The 23,068-nt window shown below is 44.4% G+C and overlaps 1 protein-coding gene across 1 annotated transcript in view; it reads left to right on the top strand.

Moving 5' to 3' along the window:
• RPS6KC1 (ribosomal protein S6 kinase C1) overlaps positions 1-23,068 on the top strand; it is a 158,560-nt gene that overhangs the window by 114,823 nt on the left and 20,669 nt on the right. Inside the window, exons 12-13 of the mRNA XM_069768507.1 lie at positions 20,753-22,258; positions 22,533-22,622. Of these exons, the coding sequence (XP_069624608.1) occupies positions 20,753-22,258; positions 22,533-22,622 (1,596 nt within the window). The remainder of the gene's footprint in view (positions 1-20,752; positions 22,259-22,532; positions 22,623-23,068) is intronic.

The raw sequence follows: 23,068 nt of genomic DNA, 5'->3' as shown, positions 1-23,068 counted from the left end.
TGGGCAACTCTACTCACATTTGTCCATTTCTTTTGAGTGGCGAAAGGATACAAATGTCACCAGATATAATGATTTATGAGTGCAGCCATCTTTTAATTTTTGGCCACGGTTCGGGTTATATCCGTTATTACGGGATCGCTCTTTAATAACACGGAGGCCAGGGAAGTTCTATGTATTCAGCAAGCACGGCGAGATACAAACCTCTCCATCTACTTTTTTTTTATTCATGAGTCTTTGCCAAGTCCTTCCGTTCCTGTTAAGAGTTTCACTGCTGGAATAAAAAGAACCTACCAAATTCCCAGCTGACTTCATTAGTATGTCGTCTTCTTTTTAACAAGAGGAGATTGTGCCTAACATTTTAACATTCAACATTAATCCCGCAATATTACTGCTAACAATACAGCCAGTGGCGACGCATATGGACACAAAGCAGAAATCCACTCGTACACGCAGTATAAGTGCTTGTGATGTCCCTTTTTGTGTTCCGATTCCCCTCCACGTGTGCGGAGCAGGTGGCAAATGAAATGTAATTGTCACACCTGGATGGCGATGACTCACTTAGAAGAGCTGCCGCCACGGACTTCACCCTTTCAGTGCTGGCACGATGTGAAATTTCCTTGGTTTGACCATGTAGAGCGAGGCCAAGGTGGTCCGCAGAGTCTTACAATACATAATGTTTAAATCTAAAAAGTTTACAGATGTCTGTCGAATTTATTGGGTTCACAGGCGTTGCAAGGACGAAAGCACAACATCCGTTCCACCAAAAATGGGTAGCTCTCCATTCAAACTCCCCCAAAAATGTTGTTCCGAAACAGTGATGCTTTAATCCATATAAAAATAACATCCTGCAAAAATATCATTAGCCTTCGCATTCATGAGTAAGAATCATTAATGCATACAAGTTCGAAACGTGTAGACTGTTGTTTATCTATTTTGTTGCCAGGATGTCATTTTTCAATGGATTAAATAAGGTATCATTGTTTTTTATTTATTTTTGTTCTTTTGGAGATCCAACGTGGTATTTATGCTTCATCCATCCAATGTGGCGCAAACTAAAGTAAGGTGCAGAGTCTATGGGATGCTGCCATTTGCCAGGGACCCTCGCAAGGAAGTTTACCCCCCCCCCAGTCATGATCCTGAAAATAGACAATGGTTGGTACTGAGAAACTGTAGTGTATGTAAAACTCGTAAAGTAAGACAGGGTGCTGTCAGAATAAAAGGATCAGTCGGGTGATGTAGTCAAAATTCAGACTGGGAATCAAATCTATGAAATATAGGAAAGAACGACAATCCAAAGTGCAAAATCCAAGGAAGAGAAAACACTGAGTCAACATAATTTTATAACTGGCTAGATTCAAAACATGATGTCATGGCTACGCCGTGAAAGAGAGGGGCCAGAAGACCGCTGTGTCTGGTTTCACGGACTCCTGCACTGGTTAGAAGTACTTCACCATCGTATTAAACAGTACAGTTTTTATTGCTTGGTAGCAGTGCAAGGGTTAATCTTTTCAGTTGAAAGTTGGAGCTTTCCTGTTTTCCTACCTGGATTGTGTCAGCTGTTCAGTATACACACCTCCGATTCCAGAACCAGGCAGTAAGAACTACCACTGGCAGTCGCTAAGTGCCAGAAACACACACATACTCCCCTCTGGCACTTAGTGATTGCCAGTGTTAGTTCCTGCTGCCTGGTTGTGGAGTTGGAGGTGTGGTTGGTGTTGGAGTTTGTTCAGGAGATTGTTGTTTGGAGTTTTGTCTGTGTGCACATCCTCATCCGCTATTTGGTTTCTCCTTCCTTATACTAAATCAAGAAATGGTAGACCTTTTAAGTTCACATACTGGTACTTCTGAAGCATGTAATATGGAACTATCATCTACGCTTTGTTGAAAAATTTGCTGCCCAATTTAAAAGTCTCTCTCAATCAAATTTATTACAAGAAGTGTTCTTCGGGAGAATTGGGGATTGAATTTTCTTGGTAGAACGTCTTTATACGCAGGGTCGGGCTTCTGCTGGAGTGATGTAGAGTACTGTAAATTTCTAGAGGGATAAATCCGCATTGACCAACTGGCAGTCGGGAGGACAAATCTGTTTTTCTCCTATACCAGAAGAATGCTACATGCCCCAGACGCTTGGTGCCAAGTGTGGAAGTTGGATAATGGTCTGGGGGCTGTTGTTTTATGGCCTGGGCTTGGGCTACATGGTTTCAAAAATGATAAATCTTTTTGCATCATGGATGTAGAAGAGGAAGTTCAGTGAGTACATAAAAAGGTGATCATCTCTTGATCTTCTGATCTCTTGACTTGATTGACCCATTATAATTATTGGAAGAAAAAAGAAAGATGGAGATTTCAAATTTCAGGTCCGCATTTGTACCTGATAGTAAAAAAAAGCTGCCTTCTATATTGGGAGATGGCTTTGGTCTGGGACAGATACTTTTACATTTTTCTTTTGATCCGGCACCCTATGGTTCCGAAATGTTACCAGTCCAGAGCGTGTTAAAAATAGTCTCAGACCTTTTTGTTTTAATGTGAAATCGTCTGAATCTCGCAGGAATATCATAAAATGTTGAAAAGACTGAAATGGAGAAATCCAGAAAGGGGAGCAAAAATGGGGAGGACAATGGAGCCTGGCTAGTTGGCTCAGGGGGTGCAGGAGTATTAGGATGCCGGGTAAATGCTTCAATATGTGCAAGTTGTCTTAGTATCAGGACAGCATTTACAGGATGGGTATGTTTTTATTTATTTTTTTTAATAATCTGAATTGCAGAAAACAGTCATTTTAGGCAAATTACCCCAATTTATTTTGGGCTTTTAATACCTAAATTTTTTTTTATAATTTAATTTTATACCTTGGACCATATTGATTTATTTTAACTGATTTTTATTTATTTTTTATTTTTTTTATATACGATTTTTATTTATTGATGTTTTATTTTTTATTTTTTAAAATTTTTTTTTTTTAATACTATGCAATGACTATTTTGCATAGTATGGTTATCTTGCTTGATTTCACATTCACAGAAGTTAGAGATAAGGGGTCATATTCATCAAGGATGGCGTTTTGAACACCAGCTGTAATCTAGGGAGCGCTAGAGTAAGATGTGCCCTTTTTTTCATTAAGAGCTTTTTTTTAAAGGAAATCTGACAAGTTTTTGCTATGTAAGCTGACAGTAGCATGATGTAGGGGCTGAGACCCTGATTCTTGCTGGTCTGCATGCTGTCATTTTGATACAATCCCTGTATTCTGTTCTGCAGATCTAGCAGAGCTCTCGATGCTGAGCTGTGTATAGCCCCGCCCACACCGCTGATTGGCAGATTCTGTGAACGATGTCAGTTGTGGGGGTGTGGTTACAGAGAGCAGTTGACTACAAGGCACAAGACACCTAGCCCTATAGTGATAATCTCCAGCTGATAAAACACTGATTGTATTGAAACAGAAACATATCCTAGTAAGTGACACATCACTGGAATCAGGGTTTCCCCCCCTACATCATGCTGCTCTCAGATTACATAGCAAAAACCTTCTGACAGATTTCCTTTAATGTGGCTGATGTATGAGATGCTGTGTGCTACTGCCAGAAATCTATGCCAGCCAGGTGATGCTGTACATTTCTGTAGAAATTTGTTCCATTCTGTGATGTAAAGTTTTGATGAGTTTCTTGGGGTTGCTTAGTCAGGACTTGTCCTTATCGAGCTGCACCTTGGAGCCGCTGACTTGGACTGGCAGAAAAACATCAACAGTTGCAACATTTTTGCTCAACTCCCAAGTTGCGGAAAAATTACGTGACACTTCAGTTTTATGCTAGAATTCTGGCGAAAAAATTCTTGATAAATCGGCCAGTAATTTTCAGCAGCGGCAAGGACCATCTATCTATATATATATATAATTGTCTAAGGGTTTTTCCGTCTGTCTGTCTGTCTGTCCTGGAAATCCCGCGTCTCTGATTGGTCATGGCCGCCAGGCCTCGACCAATCAGCGACGGGCACAGCATGGCGACGATAATGTCATAAAGGTTGCCTCGACCAATCAGCGACGGGCACAGTCTGCCGTGAATTCGCCTCGACCAATCAGCGACGGGCACAGTATCGACGTAGATGTCATAATGTTTGCCATGGCGACGATGATGGCATAAAGGTTGCCTCGACCAATCAGCGACGGGCACAGTCTGTCGCGAATTCTGGAATCATCATTGTCCATATACTACGGGGACATGCATATTCTAGAATACCCGATGCGTTAGAATCTGGCCACAATCTAGTATACAATAATAGTCTGAAGATGTTGATTGACGTCTATGGGGAAATATTGTGGAGAGAAGACATTGGGAGGGGAAACTGTGACCATCAACCTCTTGTCAACGTTGGATGCGGCGTTATTCTTGTAATTGTGATGATTGTGAGATGACTGCTGAGAAGTGATCAATACAGATCAAGATGTCTGTTTGTCGGGAGTCTAAGTGGTCGGTGAAAACTAAGCTAAGATATAGAAAATGTGTTGTAAGAAGCCACACTTCTGGTCACCGCAACGTTTCAGGTGATAAACCTTTCATCAGGCATTTGACTCCTGGTGAAGGGGCACTATGATTGGGTCAAAGATATTAAGGCTCATGCAGTCCGTGGATCTGGGTCCGAGCAATGAACGGACTGGTCGTGGGTTCCCAACCGAGGCATAACGGCTTCATAAATTTCGGTGATGCTGTCACTCTTGGGGTCATGATACCCGCGGCCAGTCCTTGAATTGCCATCCGTGATTGGACCAAGATTCATGGGCCTCTTTATGGTCCAGGGCGGTCTACACTTCCTTCCTTGTTTGCGGAGATGAGATGTTGGCGGCAGTTCATCCTCCTTGGAAAGCTGATCATATAGATTAGATAGCTGTCGGCCAGACAGACATTCAGCTGACGGCAATCTCCTGACTACCCCGTGTAAATGACCTCTGTGCCGTCAAATGTTCCTGTGTTCACTAAGAGTGAGCCGCAAACTGTCTCCTTTGCTAGCAGCAAATCCCCTCTCCTGATAAAAGGATTGGCTGTTGAAATTCAGCAGACCTGACCCTTTTCTTCCCCAACATCATCTGTCTGGAAACAGTCAGGAGACAACCGTAGACATAAAACGGTTACAGTTTGACTGCCTTTAATCTAATGTGTAAGGGGGTACTCTACAGGGTAATCAATACAGAGGAGGACAATTTTATATTACAGGATGATTTATGTAAACTAGAAGCTTGGGCTGATAAATGGCAAATGAGCTTTAATGGGGATAAATGTAAGGTCATGCACTTGGGTAGAAGTAATAAGATGTATAACTATGCGCTTAATTCTAAAACTCTGGGCAAAACCGTCAATGAAAAAGACCTGGGTGTATGGGTGGATGACAAACTCATATTTAGTGGCCAGTGTCAGGCAGCTGCTACAAAGGCAAATAAAATAATGGGATGCATTAAAAGAGGCATAGATGCTCATGAGGAGAACATAATTTTACCTCTATACAAGTCACTAGTTCGACCACACTTAGAATACTGTGCACAGTTCTGGTCTCCGGTGTATAAGAAAGACATAGCTGAACTGGAGCGGGTGCAGAGAAGAGCGACCAAGGTTATTAGAGGACTGGGGGGTCTGCAATACCAAGATAGGTTATTACACTTGGGGCTATTTAGTTTGGAAAAACGAAGACTAAGGGGTGATCTTATGTTAATGTATAAATATATGAGGGGACAGCACAAATACCTTTCTGATGATCTTTTTAATCATAGACCTGAGACAGAGACAAGGGGGCATCCTCTGCGGTTGGAGGAAAAAAGGTTTAAGCATAATAACAGACGCGGGTTCTTTACTGTAAGAGCAGTGAGACTATGGAACTCTCTGCCGTATGATGTTGTAATGAGTGATTCATTACTTACATTTAAGAGGGGACTGGATACCTTTCTGGAAAAGTATAATGTTACACGGTATATACACTAGATTCCTTGATAGGGCGTTGATCCAGGGAACTAGTCTGATTGCCGTATGTGGAGTCGGGAAGGATTTTTTTCCCCAATGTGGAGCTTACTCTTTGCCACATGGGTTTTTTTTTGCCTTCCTCTGGATCAACATGTTAGGGCATGTTAGGTTAGTCTATGGGTTGAACTAGATGGACTTATAGTCTTCCTTCAACCTTAATAACTATGTAACTATGTAAATAGGACCTGTCAATTTCTCAAAAAATTGTGAGTTCAATATTTTGTAAATATCCCTGATTCTGCCACTTTTTTTCCATTTTGCACTATGACACTGCATTACAGAGATATTCACATTTGTTTGTTTTGGAAGGCAGTACGTGAAATTTCTCGTTGTAGCGCAACCAGGCGTTTCTTCAGAGTCTTCTCCAGGGGGCGTTCACTTTCAGCCCTCCCTCATAGATGTTGCCAATCACAGCTCAGTAGCCTGACTTAGAAGTTCAGCAGTCTCGGCCGCTTCTGAGCCGCGAATGGTAGCGTCTAGGAAGAAAGGATGAGGGAAGGGAGCGTCCCCAGAGAAGACTCTGAAGAGACACCCAGTTGCACTACAAGCAGAGATTTCACATAATGCGCTCCAAAAGCAACAAATCTAAATATCTCTACAATGGAGCAACGCAAAGAAAAATGGAAAAACGTGGTCGAATCAGATATTATTTTATATACAGTATATTGTATTATATTAGATATTTACAAGGTGTTTAAACTCCAATTTTTTTCAGCAAGTGACAGGTCCGCGATAAAGAAGCAGTACAAAAAACACCATATAAAATGACCCCCAAAAAACAATGTTAAGAAAGGTATGATAATATTGAATTTTGTGTCATGGATTTTCCTGGGTATGTCCAAAAATCTCATTTAAAAAAAAGTGTTTTCGGTACTTTGTTCTTTTTTGCCTGGAACTTTTTATTATAATTCTAAAGGTTCCGTAATCAAATTTTAAACCTTTTTTTTTTTTTCCCCAAGCAGAAATGTCTTTGAGAATTGACAGCTTGCTTCTTTTTTCACTGTGAAAATAAAAGCAAAGAAAAAAAAAACAGCACCATGTGCATTTTAGGACTTTACCATTGAAATTAATAAGAAGCTTATTCACACAGTATTGGAAGCAACTTTTTTTTTAAACAGAATTTTCTCCAAACTTCAAATAAAAAAAAACCCCTCTTGTGTGAATTGACCCTGAAATATAGACACTTCCACATCTGCTCTGCCCTCCTCTTCAATATGGGTCACGTCCACATTTCCACATTTCCCTATATATTTGTAGCAATTACAAAAACATTTAGCCTTTCCGCTCTTCACCTGCATCACACGAGTCTCCATGACCTTAAAGTGTCCTCCCTGCTTTGATTTAATTTGGATCCGTCACTGGGCACGGTCGGACATTGTCATTCACCTGTGCCAGGGACTCAAACACTTTTTTGTTGTTGACAGGATTACAGTAAAAAGATTTACAAACTTTTCTATCTGTCAAATAATAATAATTAAAAACAAAAACCTTTTGCTCTTCGGAAGCTCTTTTTTTTCCCCCCCCTGTCCTATATCTATTACAAAATCCATCTATTCAAATATAGCACCAATAAGATTCCTGGCATTGGCCGGTGTTGTATTTGGAATTGATTGCAGCTTGGCAGTAGTCGCCCTGCTTTGTGCGTAATTAATGCCAAACCGTGATTATGGGCACAGGCAAATAACGCCAGTTTAAAGATACTGTTATATGTTCTAGTTCATTGATGACTTTTTTTTCCCCCTTTAACGTTGTTCTTCGCCAGCAACTCTACGTAGTGTAGATGAGTAACGCACAACCTCATATGGAACTCACACATTGTTGGGGGGTTTCGGACTTGTTAAAAAAATAAATAAAAAAAATAAATATATATATAACAGAGAAAAACAGCATCTAGTGTTACTTCAAGTATCATGCAGAGCTTTCCCTACCAGCAGTCCAATGGTTTCCAATAATACAGTAAAAATGGAAAACCGCGCAAAAAAAGTTTGAAAAAAAAAGTGGACTTTGTTGCCCAAATGGCGTGGCAACGTTTCGGATGTGATATCCTTTCCCAAGCCTTGAGATAGGATATCACATCCGAAACATTGCCATGCCATTTGGGCAACAAAGTCCACTTTTTTCAAACTTTTTTTTTTGCTCTGCTTTCCTAATATATATATATATATTTATTTGTCTAAGGGGTACTTCCGTCTTTCTGTCCTCAACTTCCGTAACGGAAATCCCGCATCGCTGATTGGTCTCGGCAGCTGCCTGTCATGGCTGCCGCGACCAATCAGCAACGGGCACAATCCGATTAGTCCCTCCCCTACAGTCACAGTGCCCGCCGCCCGCTCCATACTCCCCGCAGTCAGTGTCCACTGGGCAATATACTACGTGGCTGGGCAATATACTACGTGGCTGGGCAACATACTACGTGACTGGGCAATATACTACGTGGCTGGGCAATATACTACGTGACTGGGCAATATACTACGTCACTGGGCAATATACTACGTGACTGGGCAATATACTACGTCACTGGGCAATATACTACATGACTGGGCAATATACTACGTGACTGGGCAATATACTACGTGACTGGGCAATATACTACATGACTGGGCAATATACTACATGACTGGGCAATATACTACGTCACTGGGCAATATACTACGTGACTGGGCAATATACTACGTCACTGGGCAATATACTACGTGACTGGGCAATATACTACGTGACTGGGCAATATACTACGTGACTGGGCAATATACTACGTGACTGGGCAATATACTACATGCCTGGGCAATATACTACATGACTGGGCAATATACTACGTCACTGGGCAATATACTACGTCACTGGGCAATATACTACGTCACTGGGCAATATACTACGTGGCTGGGCAATATACTACGTGACTGGGCAATATACTACGTGGCTGGGCAATATACTACGTGGCTGGCCAATATACTACGTGACTGGCCAATATACTACGTGACTGGCCAATATACTACATGACTGGGCAATGTACTACGTGGCTGGGCAATATACTACGTGGCTGGGCAATATACTACGTGGCTGGGCAATATACTACGTGGCTGGGCAATATACTACGTGACTGGGCAATATGCTACGTGGCCTGGGCAATATACTTCGTGGACATGCATATTCTAAAATACCCGATGCGTTAGAATCGGGCCACCATGTAGTATATATATAGCTCTAGGAAAAATTAAGAGACCACCACATCAAAACCCTGTCATGGGCAGCCCAATCTCCAGACCTGAACCCCATTGAAAACCTCTGGAATGTAATCGAGAGGATGATGGATAGTCACAAGACATCAAACAAAGAAGAACTGCTGACATTTTTGCGCCAGAAGCCGTGTGAAAGACTGGTGGAAAGCATGCCAAGACGCATGACAGCTGTGATTAACAATCATGGTTATTCCACCAAATATTGATTTCTGAGCTCTTCCTGAGTTACAACATTAGTATTGTTGTTTCTAAATGATTATGAACTTGTTTTCTTTGCATTATATTTGAGGCCTGAAAGCGCGGTTTGTTTATTTTTTTTTTTAAATTTTGACCATTTCTCCTTTTCGGAAAAAAAAAATACAAAATGTATTGCTTGGAAATTCGGAGACATGTTGTCAGCAGTTTATAGAATAAAAGAACAATTTACATTTTATGCAAAAATATACCTATAAAAAGAAAAATCAGACAAACTGAACATTTTGCGGTGGTCTCTTAAATTTTTCCAGAGCTGTATATTTAATATTATTTTTTTTTTATATTTTATACCAAATTTTTTGAGTTTTTTTGGACTTCTTTAAATAGATATATATGTTTGGTATTTTTCCGTTACCCCTGTTCATGTTGCCTTGTTAGTCTGGTTGGTGTGTTACTGGTACGCTACTACTCCCCTCTTCCCTGGGTGGTGGAAGGGTACAGACTGATGGCAGATTCAGGAACGGGGCGACCTAGGGCGCCCCTAGCGTTAGGGACCAGAGTCGTAAGGCATCACTGTGCAGTCTGTGATTTTACATCGTAAGGGATGAAAGGTTTCCAGTTTGTTTGTCTTTTTCTTCCCCAGCAGTGAAAATTTACTGCTGAAACATGGGTGAATCCCAAAAAAAATGATGAACAAAGGTTCCTGTTTTTACATGCGTCAAAAATCACAGATGTCTGAGTGCGGCCTATAAACTGTCGCTTTGCGAGTGAGCTCGCCGACATATTCTCTGTTAGCCCATTTTGCAGCCTGCAATAGACCGTGCAACACCGAAGCGTTTGAAGAAAAAAATTGCAAAATATTTAATTAATATTCTTAGCCCTGAAAACTTTGCACTTAAAGTGTAACCGTCTTTTTAATTTTTAATTAATAAATCCATAGCCCACATAATAGTGCAGCGGGGTTGGTGCAGTACGGCGAGTGTGTGGGAAGAGGAGATGAGGGGGGAATAGAGGAGGAGATATTGTGAGGATCGGAGGTTGCGGTGGGACAGGTGGATTAGTCGGGCAGCTGAGTTTAGAATAGATTGGAGGGGTGCGAGAGTGTTAGAAGGGAGGCAACAAAGTAGGAGGTTGCAGTAGTCAAGGCGGGAGATGATGAGGGCATGGACTAGGGTTTTTGCAGATTATTGGTAATGGAATGTACGGATCTGAGAAATATTTTTGAGTTGAAGTCGGCAGGAAGTGGAAAGGGTTTGGATATGCGGTTTGAAAGAGAGATCAGAGTCAAGGATTACCCGAGACAGCGAGCTTGTGGGACTGGGGAGAGTGGGCAGCCATGCACTGTAATGGATAGGTTCGTTGGGGGGGTCGCGTGAGATGGGGGAAAGATGATGAATTCTGTTTTGTCCATGTTAAGTTTTAGAAATCTAGCGGAGAAGAAGGATGAAATAGTGGACAGACATTGAGGGATTCTGGTTAGTAGGGTGGTGATATCTGGTCCAGAGATGTAGATCTGTGTGTCGTCAGCATAGAGATGATACTGAAAACCGTAAGATTCTATGAGCTGTCCCAGGCCAAAAGTGTAAATGGAGAACAGCAGAGGCCCTAGGACTCCGACAGATAGGGGGTGAGGTGAGGAGGTGGTGTGTGAGTGGGAGACGCTGAGAGGGTCTGTAGTAATAGGGAACGGTCCACTGTGTCAAAGGCAGAGGACAGGTCCAGGAGGAGAAGGACAGAGTAGTGTCGCTTTTCTTTGGCAGTCAGTAGCTGGACAATTCTACTGAAATCAATAGGTTTGATAAATCGACATCCAATATGAGTGGTGTCCTCTATTTTGTTTTAGATTCTATACTTCAGACTACTTTTGTTCTGACTGGGAGAAAAATTAAATATTTCAAGGTTTTCTGATAAATTGATTTTTTGAAATTTATTGTACCTCTTAACACTTTTTAAATGTAGTGTGACCAAACCTTTTTTTGTGTGGGTATCATGTATGTTTTTGGATCTTTTTATTCTACTTTTCTTGGCCTAAGCAGTAAAGATAGGAATAGACTAGTGATGAGCGCACCTAAGAGTATCAAAACGTTTATTAACACAAAAATAAATACAAGACCGTAAAACCATTAAAATATTTGTGTGTATATCATATATATTACACACACAAACTGACATACACTGGATACAGTACAGAATGGGCAAATGCAACAATGGAGAGCAAATCGTGCAATAGAAAACGGGGGACTCGGTGTGGAAAACCCACTAAACATAAATATAGACTATGCTGTCAATCACAACAATCTTGAAAAACAGCGCATCCCCGAAAAAAAACTGGCAGCATGACTGATAGAAATCGCTATCCGAAACCATTTGTAATAAGACAATCTGACAGTATTATTAATGAGGATGGCATAAATGGCAGGTTCAAATAAAAATAAGTACAGTGGCATGCTAAAGTATTTACCCCCCTGGCTATTTACCTATTTTGTTACATCACAACCTTTGTTTAGATATTTGTGTATTTCGATTTGAGTGTGATGCATCAGCGCTGAATAGTCTACATTGGTGAAGTAAGAAAAATATAGGCAAAAATTAAATTTATGGGATAAAATAAGTAAAAATTGGAATGTGCATATGTATTCACCCTTTTGCTAAGAAGCCCCTAAAAAGTTCTGGTGCAAGCAATTACCTTCATAAGTCAGATGCTTAGCGACAGGACGTCCCCCTGGGTGCAATCGAAGTGTCACATGCTGTCACTATATACACTTTACCTTTTCTGAAAGGCCACAGAGGCTGCAACACCATTAACAAGAGGCCCCACTAACCAAACACCACCATGAAGACCAAGGAGATCTCCAGACAACACCATGAAGACCAAGGAGATCTCCAAACCAGTCCGGGACAAAGCTCTTGAGAAATACAAGTCAGGGTTGGGTTATAAATAAATATCTGAACTACTGATGATCCCCCCCCCCCCCCCCCAAAGCACCATCAAATCCATTATCATCAAAAGGAAAGAACATGGTACCACAACAAACCTGCCAAGAGAGGGCCACCCACCAAAACTCTCAGCCCGGGCAAGGAGGGGATTAATCAGAGAGGCAGAACAAAGACCAAAGGTAACCCAGAAGGTGCTGCAGAGTTCCCAAGTAGAAACTGGAGTATTTGTGCAAACGACCACAATAAGCCATACACCCCATAGAGGTGGCCTTTAAGGAAGATTGTGTAGAAAAAAAACCTTTACTTTCACACTCAAATTGTAAGGCTCATTTTGAGTTTGCCAAAAGACATGTAGGAGTCTCCCCTAATGTATGGAGGAAGGTGCTGTGGTCTTATGAGACCAAAATTAAGCTTTTTGGCCACCAAGGTAAACGCTATATCTGTTGCCAAACCAACGCAGCTTATGACCCCAAGAACACTATCCCCACAGTTAAATGTGGTGGCAGCATCATGTTGTGCGGATGTTTTTCGGCTACAGGGAAAATGGTCGTAGTCGAGGGGAACATGGATGGTGGAAATACAAGGATATTCCTGAGCAAAATTTGTTTGTCATTGATTTGAGACTAGGGTCAACAAGACAAAACTGTTCGAGATGGGCGGACATCTGGATGTTGAGGTCCGGAGGGTTCGGACTAACAGTCACTTGAATAGGGGGCCCAAACATCCAGTGTTTGCCACGCTGTCATGTGCATGGCAGCAAATACCGCTTCTGATCGATGGTGAAATCATCCCTTCCAGTCAGAGAGCCGCGGTTCCCGCTCTGTCAAAAGACAGCGTGAGGTCTCAGCTGTGATCGGAGGTATAAAGTTTACCTCCGGGTCACTCGTGTTAGCGGTTAACGACACCCATCATCCGTTATCTAATGTATAGTATTATTAGTCTCTGGAGAGACCTGAAAATGGCCGTCCATATATATATATATATACTAGCTATTGAACCCGTTCTACGCCCGGGTGGCGAGCATTTATATTGGTATATTGTCTCCATCCTGGTATGTGCTGCTCCATCCTGCGTCCCCATCCTGTCATGCGCTGCTCCATCCTGCGTCCCCATCCTGTCATGTGCTGCTCCATCCTGCGTCCCCATCCTGTCATGCGCTGCTCCATCCTGCGTCCCCATCCTGTCATGCGCTGCTCCATCCTGCGTCCCCATCCTTATTTGCTGCTGCATCCTGCGTCCCCATCCTTATGTGCTGCTCCATCCTGCGTCCCCATCCTTATGTGCTGCTCCATCCTGCGTCCCCATCCTTATGTGCTGCTCCATCCTGCGTCCCCATCCTTATGTGCTGCTGCATCTTGCGTCCCCATCCTTATGTGCTGCTCCATCCTGCGTCCCCATCCTTATGTGCTGCTGCATCCTGCGTCCCCATCCTTATGTGCTGCTCCATCCTGCGTCCCCATCCTTATGTGCTGCTCCATCCTGCGTCCCCATCCTTATGTGCTGCTCCATCCTGCGTCCCCATCCTTGTGTGCTGCTGCATCCTGCGTCCCCATCCTTATGTGCTGCTCCATCCTGCGTCCCCATCCTTATGTGCTGCTCCATCCTGCGTCCCCATCCTTATGTGCTGCTCCATCCTGCGTCCCCATCCTTATGTGCTGCTCCATCCTGCGTCCCCATCCTGTTATGTGCTGCTCCATCATGTCCCCATCCTTATGTGCTGCTCCATCCTGCGTCCCCATCCTTATGTGCTGCTCCATCCTGCGTCCCCATCCTTATGTGCTGCTCCATCCTGCGTCTCCATCCTTATGTGCTGCTCCATCCTGCGTCCCCATCCTTATGTGCTGCTCCATCCTGCGTCCCCATCCTTATGTGCTGCTCCATCCTGCGTCCCCATCCTTATGTGCTGCTCCATCCTGCGTCCCCATCCTTATGTGCTGCTGCATCCTGCGTCCCCATCCTTATGTGCTGCTCCATCCTGCGTCCCCATCCTTATGTGCTGCTGCATCCTGCGTCCCCATCCTTATGTGCTGCTCCATCCTGCGTCCCCATCCTTATGTGCTGCTCCATCCTGCGTCCCCATCCTTATGTGCTGCTGCATCCTGCGTCCCCATCCTTATGTGCTGCTCCATCCTGCGTCCCCATCCTTATGTGCTGCTGCATCCTGCGTCCCCATCCTTATGTGCTGCTCCATCCTGCGTCCCCATCCTTATGTGCTGCTCCATCTTGCGTCCCCATCCTTATGTGCTGCTCCATCCTGCGTCCCCATCCTTATGTGCTGCTCCATCCTGCGTCCCCATCCTTATGTGCTGCTCCATCCTGCGTCCCCATCCTTATGTGCTGCTCCATCCTGCGTCCCCATCCTTATGTGCTGCTCCATCCTGCGTCCCCATCCTTATGTGCTGCTCCATCCTGCGTCCCCATCCTTATGTGCTGCTCCCATCCTGCGTCCCCATCCTTATGTGCTGCTCCATCCTGCGTCCCCATCCTTATGTGCTGCTCCATCCTGCGTCCCCATCCTTATGTGCTGCTCCATCCTGCGTCCCCATCCTTATGTGCTGCTCCATCCTGCGTCCCCATCCTTATGTGCTGCTCCCATCCTGCGTCCCCATCCTTATGTGCTGCTCCATCCTGCGTCCCCATCCTTATGTGCTGCTCCATCCTGCGTCCCCATCCTTATGTGCTGCTCCATCCTGCGTCTCCATACTGCCTCTGACCCGCTCGGCACCGAGTGCTGGGGGGCCTGAGCAGGCGGGGACACCGGCGCGCTGTAGGGGTCAGGTGCCGGTATCGCCGCCAGCTCAGGCCCCCCAGCACTTCCTATATTCACCTGTCCGGCGTTCCAGCGCTGAGCGGCGCCATCTTCCCGGTCCTCTGGCTGTGACTGTTCAGTCAGAGGGCGGCGCCGGCGCGCATTAAGCGCGTCACCGCGCCCTCTGAACTGAAGGTCACAGGCCGAAGACCGGGAAGATGGCGCCGCTCAGCGATGGAACGGGGACAGGTGAATATAGGCCGATACTCACCCTCCTGGCGGTCCCTGCTTCTGCGGTGGAGATCGCGGTGTGCGTTCAGTGTGAACGCACACCGCGATCTCCCGGGAGCGTCGCTCTGTGAGGCCCAGACTGCGCCGGCGCTTGCGCTTGCGCAGTCTATAGAGGCTTCGGACAGAGTGACGCTCCCAGCGTTATATTATAGATATACACACACTAGATGGTGGCCCGATTCTAACGCATAGGGTATTCTAGAAAGTGCATGTCCACATAGTACAGTCATGGCCAAAATTATTGACACCCCTGCAATTCTGTCAGATAATACTCATTTTCTTCCTGAAAATGATTGCAAACACAAATTCTTTGGTATTATTATCTTCATTTTATTTGTCTTCAATGAAAAATCAAAAGAGAATGAAGCAAAAAGAAAAACATTGATCATTTCACACAAAACTCCAAAAATGGGCCAGACAAAAGTATTGGCACCCTCCGCCTAATACTTTGTTGCACAACCTTTAGCCAAAATAACTGCGACCAACCGCTTCCGGTAACCATCAATGAGTTTCTTACAATGCTCTGCTGGAATTTTAGACCATTCTTCTTTGGCAAACTGCTCCAGGTCCCTGATATTTGAAGGCTGCCTTCTCCAAACTGCCATTTTTAGATCTCTCCACAGGTGTTCTATGGGATTCAGGTCTGGACGCATTGCTGGCTACCTTAGAAGTCTCCAGTGCTTTCTCTCAAACCATTTTCCAGTGCTTCTTGAAGTGGGTTTTGGGTCATTGTCATGCTGGAAGACCCATGACCTCTGAGGGAGACCCAGCTTTCTCACACTGGGCCCTACAATATGCTGCAAAATTTGTTGGTAGTCTTCAGACTTCATAATGCCATGCACACGGTCAAGCAGTCCAGTGCCAGAGGCAGCAAAGCAACCCCAAAACATCAGGGAACCTCCGCCATGTTTGACTGTAGGGACCGTGTTCTTTTCTTTGAATGCCTCTTTTTTTCTCCTGTAAACTCTATGTTGATGCCTTTGCCCAAAAAGCTCTACGTTTCTCATCTGACCAGAGAACATTCTTCCAAAACGTTTTAGGCTTTTTGAGATAAGTTTTGGCAAACTCCAGCCTGGCTTTTTTATGTCTCGGGGTAAGAAATGGGGTCTTCCTGGGTTTCCTACCATACAGTCCCTTTTCATTCAGATGCCGACGGATAGTACGGGTTGACACTGTTGTACCCTCGGACTGCAGGGCAGCTTGAACTTGTTTGGATGTTAGTCGAGGTTCTTTATCCAACATCCGCACAATCTTGCGTTGAAATCTCTTGTCAATTTTTCTTTTCCGTCCACATCTAGGGAGGTTAGCCACAGTGCCATGGGCTTTAAACTTCTTGATGACACTGCGCACGGTAGATACAGGAACATTCAGGTCTTTGGAGATGGACTTGTAGCCTTGAGATTGCTCATGCTTCTTCACAATTTGGTTTCTCAAGTCCTCAGACAGTTCTTTGGTCTTCTTTCTTTTCTCCATGATCAATGTGGTACACACAAGGACATAGGACAGAGGTTGAGTCAACTTTAATCCATGTCAACTGGCTGCAAGTGTGATTTAGTTATTGCCAACACCTGTTAGGTGCCACAGGTAAGTTACAGGTGCTGTTAATTACACAAATTAGAGAAGCATCACATGATTTTTCGAACAGTGCCAATACTTTTGTCCACCCCCTTTTTTATGTTTGGTGTGGAATTATATCCAATTTGGCTTTAGGACAATTCTTTTTGTGTTTTTTCATTTAAGACAAATTAAATGAAGATAATAATACCAAATAATTTGTGTTTGCAATCATTTTCAGGAAGAAAATGAGTATTATCTGACAGAATTGCAGGGGTGTCAATACTTTTGGCCATGACTGTATATTGCCCAGTCACGTAGTATATTGCCCAGTCACGTAGTATATTGCCCAGTCACGTAGTATTTTGCCCAGTCATGTAGTATAATGGTCCATGCAGTTATGGCCCCATAGATGCCCCATATAATGCTCCATGCAGTTATGGCCCCATAGATGCCCCATATAATGCTCCATGCAGTTATGGCCCCATAGATTCTCCATATAATGCTCCATGCAGTTCTTTATGGCCCCCATAGATGCCCCATTTAATGCTCCATGCAGTTATGGCCCCATAGATGCTCCATATAATGCTCCATGCAGTTATGGCCCCATAAGACGCTCCATATAATGCTCCTTGCAGTTCTTTATGGCCCCATAGATGCTCCATACAGTATTGTGCCACATGTAATGCTGCTGCTGCAATAATGCAAAAAAAAAATCACATACTCGCCTCTTGTCGCTGCTCCTCAGCGTCCCGTCTCTCCGCACTGACTGTTCAGGCAGAGGGCGGCACACTAATACGTCATCGCGCCCTCTGACCTGAACAGTCACTGCAAGAGGACGGGAAGACGGAGCGGCGCCCAGCGGATGGAACGCGGAGAGGTGAATATGAAATACTCACCTGTAGGGTTGAGCGACCTTCACTTTTATAGGATTGGGTCGGGTTTCACGAAACCCGACTTTTGGAAAAGTCGGGTCGAGTGAAATCGGCCGATCCTATAAAAAAGTCGGGGTCGGCCGAAACTCGAAACCCAATGCAGTGCATTGGGTTTCCATGGTTCCCAGGGTCTGAAGGAGCGGAAACTCTCCTTCAGGCCCTGGGATCCATATTTAAGTGTAAAATATAGAATTAAAATAAAAAATATCCTTATACTTACCCTCTGACGCGCCCTGGTACTAACCGGGAACCTTCCTTCCTTAGAATCAGCCTTCCAGGACCTTCGGTGACGTCGCGGGTGACGTCGCGGCTTGTGATTGGCCGCGCGGCCGCCCATGTGACCGCTCGCGCGGCCAATCACAAGCCGCGACGTCACCCGCGACGTCACCGAAGGTCCTGGAAGGGCTGATTCTTAGGAAGGAAGGCTGTCGGAAGGAAGCAGGGCGCTTCCGAGGGTGAGTATATTCCTATTAGGTATATACTCACCCTCGGAAGCGCCCTGCTTCCTTCCGACAGCCTTCCTTCCTAAGAATCAGCCCTTCCAGGACCTTCGGTGACGTCGCGGCTTGTGATTGGCCGCGCGAGCGGTCACATGGGCGGCCGCGCGGCCAATCACAAGCCGCGACGTCACCGCAAGGTCCTAGAAGCGCGGATTCGAAGGAGGAAGGCTGCCGGTTAGTACCAGGGCGCGTCAGAGGGTAAGTATTGCAATATTTTTTATTTTAATTCTATATTTTACACTTTAATCTGAATTCCGATACCAATTCCCGATATCTTAAACATATCGGGAATCGGGATCGGAATTCCGATTCCAGATTCAAAAGATCGCCGACTTCATGGCCGACCCCCCACTGGGGTCGGGTCGGGTTTCATGAAACCCGACCTTGCCAAAAGTCGGCGACTTTTGAACAATTTCGACCCGTTTCGCTCAACCCTACTCACCTGCTCCTGACGCTGTCCCTGCCTGTTCCATGGTACCGCAGCTTCTTCGCGCCTGTGGGAGAAGGACCTGCCATGACGTAACTGTCACATGACCGTGACATCATGGAAGGTCCTTGTCGCATACCATGCTTAGCACCGGAACATTGCGAAGAGCGGGAAAGGCGCCGGAGGGTGAGTATATGATGATTTTTAATTTTTTTAATTATTTTTAACATTAGATCTTTTTACTATTGACGCTGCATAGGCAGCATCAATAGTAAAAGTTTGGTCACACAGGGTTAATAGGAGTGAGTTACCCGCGGCATAACGCGGTCCTTTACCGCCGACATTAACCCTATGTGAGCGGTGACCGGAGGGGAGTATGCGGACGCCGGGCACTGACTGCGGGGGAAAAGGAGCGGCCATTTTCTTCCGGACTGTGCCCGTCGCTGATTGGTCGTGGCAAAACAGCCACGACTAATCAGCGACTTGGATTTCCATGACTGACAGAGGCCGCGACCAATGAATATCCGTGACAGACAGAAGGACGGACAGACAGACAGACTGAAGTGACCCTTTGACCGTTATATATCTACTATATAATTGTCTAAGGGTCACTTCCGTCTGTCTGTCTGTCCCTCTGTCTGCAACGGTTATTCATTCGCTGATTGGTCTTGGCAGCTGCCTGTCATGGCTGCCGCGACCAATCAGCGACGGGCACAGTCCGGAAGAATATGGCCTCTCCTTATTCCCCGCAGTCAATGCCTGTCGCCCGCATACTCCCCTCCGGTCACCGCTAACACAGGGTTAATGCCGGCGGTAACGGACCACGTTATGCCGTGGGTAACGCACTCCGTTACCGCCGCTATTAACCCTGTGTGTCCCCAACTTTTTTTTCTATTGATGCTGCGTATACTACGTGGCTGGCCAATATACTACGTGGCTGGCCAATATACTACGTGGCTGGCCAATATACTACGTGGCTGGCCAATATACTACGTGGCTGGCCAATATACTACGTGGCTGGGCAATATACTACGTGGCTGGCCAATATACTACGTGGCTGGCCAATATACTACGTGGCTGGCCAATATACTACGTGGCTGGCCAATATACTACGTGGCTGGCCAATATAGTACGTGGCTGGGCAATATACTACGAGGACATGCATATTCTAGAATACCCGATGTGTTAGAATCGGGCCACCATCTAGTGTATGTATGCATGTATGTATGTATATGTGTGTATATATATATATCAGTTTGGTTGGGGCCCCCTGAAAGGATGAATGGAGCGTGAAACATGAATGCTTATTTTCTCTTTTCCTTTTATTACAGTCCCAATAAACATTATAAACTTTGCCTGAACTAGTTTCACATGCAAGTTAAAGCTAATGCAACTTGGCGCTTGCAAGAGTATTGACCGATGGGGGGTCTAAGCTCTTCCTGTGTTCTCAATAAGAGACCAGACGGACGATGTCGGGGGGTCCCCATACACATTAAAGGTTGGCTGATACCGCGGTATTTGTCGGGTTGTCCTACTTTTTATCTGATGTATTCCGAAGTCTTTCTACAGTTCTTTAATTTAGGATTTTTTTTTTCTTAACTGACCCTGACTGCAGCTACCAAGCTAACACGTAGTATTATTATCCCTTGCTGTTGCTGTTGTTGTATTGTGTTGTTTTTTTTTTTTTTCATGTTATATATTCAATTTTTGTTTTGGTTTTCATGCCTCATATATACAAACTGTATAATTTAAAAATGTAATCTCAGGATAACACATTCTGAAAATGAAGCCACCACACTGGTAAATGAGGTACTAAGTGTATGCGTGTAATGATCGTTTTCATTACTGTGCTAGCAATAAGGCATATGTGCAATCTCTGCTATTTGCATATGAGTAATCATGTTTAATTTCAGTGTTTTGTTTTGATTGCAGGTGGGAAATTATGGTCCTACTTAAGTAAGTTTTTAAGCAGGAGCACAGAAGGAAGCTTCGACGTCTCGCTGGCTAAAAGTTCTCAGTCCAATGAAGATCTTCTCAAAAATCTAGCTCCATGTCCCAGAAATAGCGTGGAGTCTAGGACGAGCAGTAGCGGAAACTGGCTTTCAGTGCGGCCCCTACATAATAGCCTTACCCTAAGTTCTCAGGATGATAGCAGCACTCAAGACGAAGAAGTGAGGGAAAGTCCATCGAAATGGGTCGATTCGGCCTCCAGCTCGGAGGAGGAATGCACTACGAGCTATTTAACACTGTGCAAAGAATATGGACAAGAACAAATTGAGCCCGAAACTCTCAGTGAAATCCGTTCGCTAAAACTCGGGGAAGGGGACAGTACCAAAGATTTGGATCTAATGCAAAAGCCTCTCCCCGGCAATTTTAACAAATTTGGCTCTGAGCTTGACTTCGATGAGTTGAAATCCCTAAATGAACTTGATGAGCAGGAGACGAGTGGATGCTCAGGGATGTCCGATGCCTTGAGCAAATCCAAGAATAGCCCAATGGAATTTTTTAGGATAGACAGCAAGGAAAGCGCTAGTGATTTACTTGGGAGTGATTTTGTTGATAAGGGATACAAACTAAAACCTGAAAATTTCAATACCTTGTCCCCGTTCCAAGATGACGAAGTTGACCCCGAGACTCAAAGCTTGGATGTTGATAAGCCAAGCACTCATGACACGATTAGCCGTGGATCTAACGACTCTGTCCCTGTTATTTCCTTCAAAGAGGCGGCACTCGATGATGTGAGCAGCATCGATGAAGGAAGGCCCGATCTGCTGGTCAACTTGCCCGGCGCTCCCACAGTAGACAATGAGCAAAACTTGAAGAAAGATTACATAGAAAGTGAAGTCCTTGATTCCAAGCTGTTGGAAACTCCCGATGTCTTACAGATAAAAAGTAGCATAGATAAAATAATTGACATCGGAGAACATTCGACTCAACCTCAATCCCAAAACATCACCCTACGCCCCATTAGTGTTGACTTACAGTCTACCGATTCTGATATCACCTGTACCTTAAAACCTTTGGACCCCTTACTGGTTAATTCATCTTCTTCCTCCTTATCTCACAACTCTACTATTCTAGAGGTTTCTCAGGTAGACCATGAACAAGCCAACAAACCCTTTGACCCTTGCGAACCTCAACAGTCCTCCGACCCTGGACTTCCGAAAGAGTTGACCACCAACTTAATGCAACTTCAGATCAAAATCGAGGACATGGATGAGATTTGGGTAGGACCGAGAGATCTCCGGGAAGACAGCGAGATACATAAGATATTTCAAGAACTGGATGCGAAATTGTCAGAAGCCTGCCACTTCTTCATTCCCGAGTCTTGCATCCGGAGATGGGCTGCCGAAATCGTCGTAGCCCTTGACGCCCTACACCGAGAAGGAATTGTGTGTCGGGATTTGAACCCAAACAACATCTTATTGAATGATAGAGGTCAGGAACTTTTGCAAATGCATTTCTTTTTATTCCGATGTTGCTTCCAATTAACTGAGTAGGCGTTTTATCTTGTAATTAGTATCTTCATTTCCTGTCTCCAGCTTCATTATCAGTGCTGCAAATTCACCCACTGTAATAGCTTCTAGTACTTAATGATGCCATTATTCTTAATGATACTGTTTTTAGCTAGAAAAGGAGAGTAATTACAGTTCACTTGTACAGAAAATGGATGGGAAACATGTTTTGATTTCTCCTGTCATTTTGTTTTTAGGACACATTCAGCTAACATATTTTAGCAGGTGGACGGAGGTTGAAGATTCGTGTGACAGCGATGCGGTGGAAAGAATGTACTGTGCCCCAGGTTAGATCAATCACCTCAAGCGTTTCACTTGAAAAGTAGATTAGCAGCTTTCATTTCCTCCGCCCACGGCTCGTGTAACGTACTTTTATTGGACGTGCAAGTTAATGCATGGCCTGAAATTCACACTAATTCCTGTCCTGTCATGTCACGTCGTAGATATGGCTAATAATTGAGGCTTTCTTGAAAGGTAAAGTCTTTTTTTTTTTTTTGTACGCCAGCTTCATGTCATTCTGGTATTAAGATATGGGGACGATAACCAGACGTACATTCGTGGCTGGCAACGGGAGTAGAAGGAGTTAAGAATTTTTGAGAAACATCCGTTTTCTTCATCCTCTTTAAGTCTTAGGACAAGAAAAAAATAATCAAATTTTAGGGATATAAAAAAAAATAAAAATTTGTGATCAATTTTGTTTTGATTAACGTTGGCATGTATTATGGTAGACTGA

The sequence above is a fragment of the Ranitomeya imitator genome, chromosome 5, assembly GCF_032444005.1.
Source record: "Ranitomeya imitator isolate aRanImi1 chromosome 5, aRanImi1.pri, whole genome shotgun sequence".
NCBI classification, from domain to species: Eukaryota; Metazoa; Chordata; class Amphibia; order Anura; family Dendrobatidae; genus Ranitomeya; species Ranitomeya imitator.
Note: the sequence above shows the minus strand (reverse complement) of the source record. Positions and strands in the feature narration are given on the sequence as shown.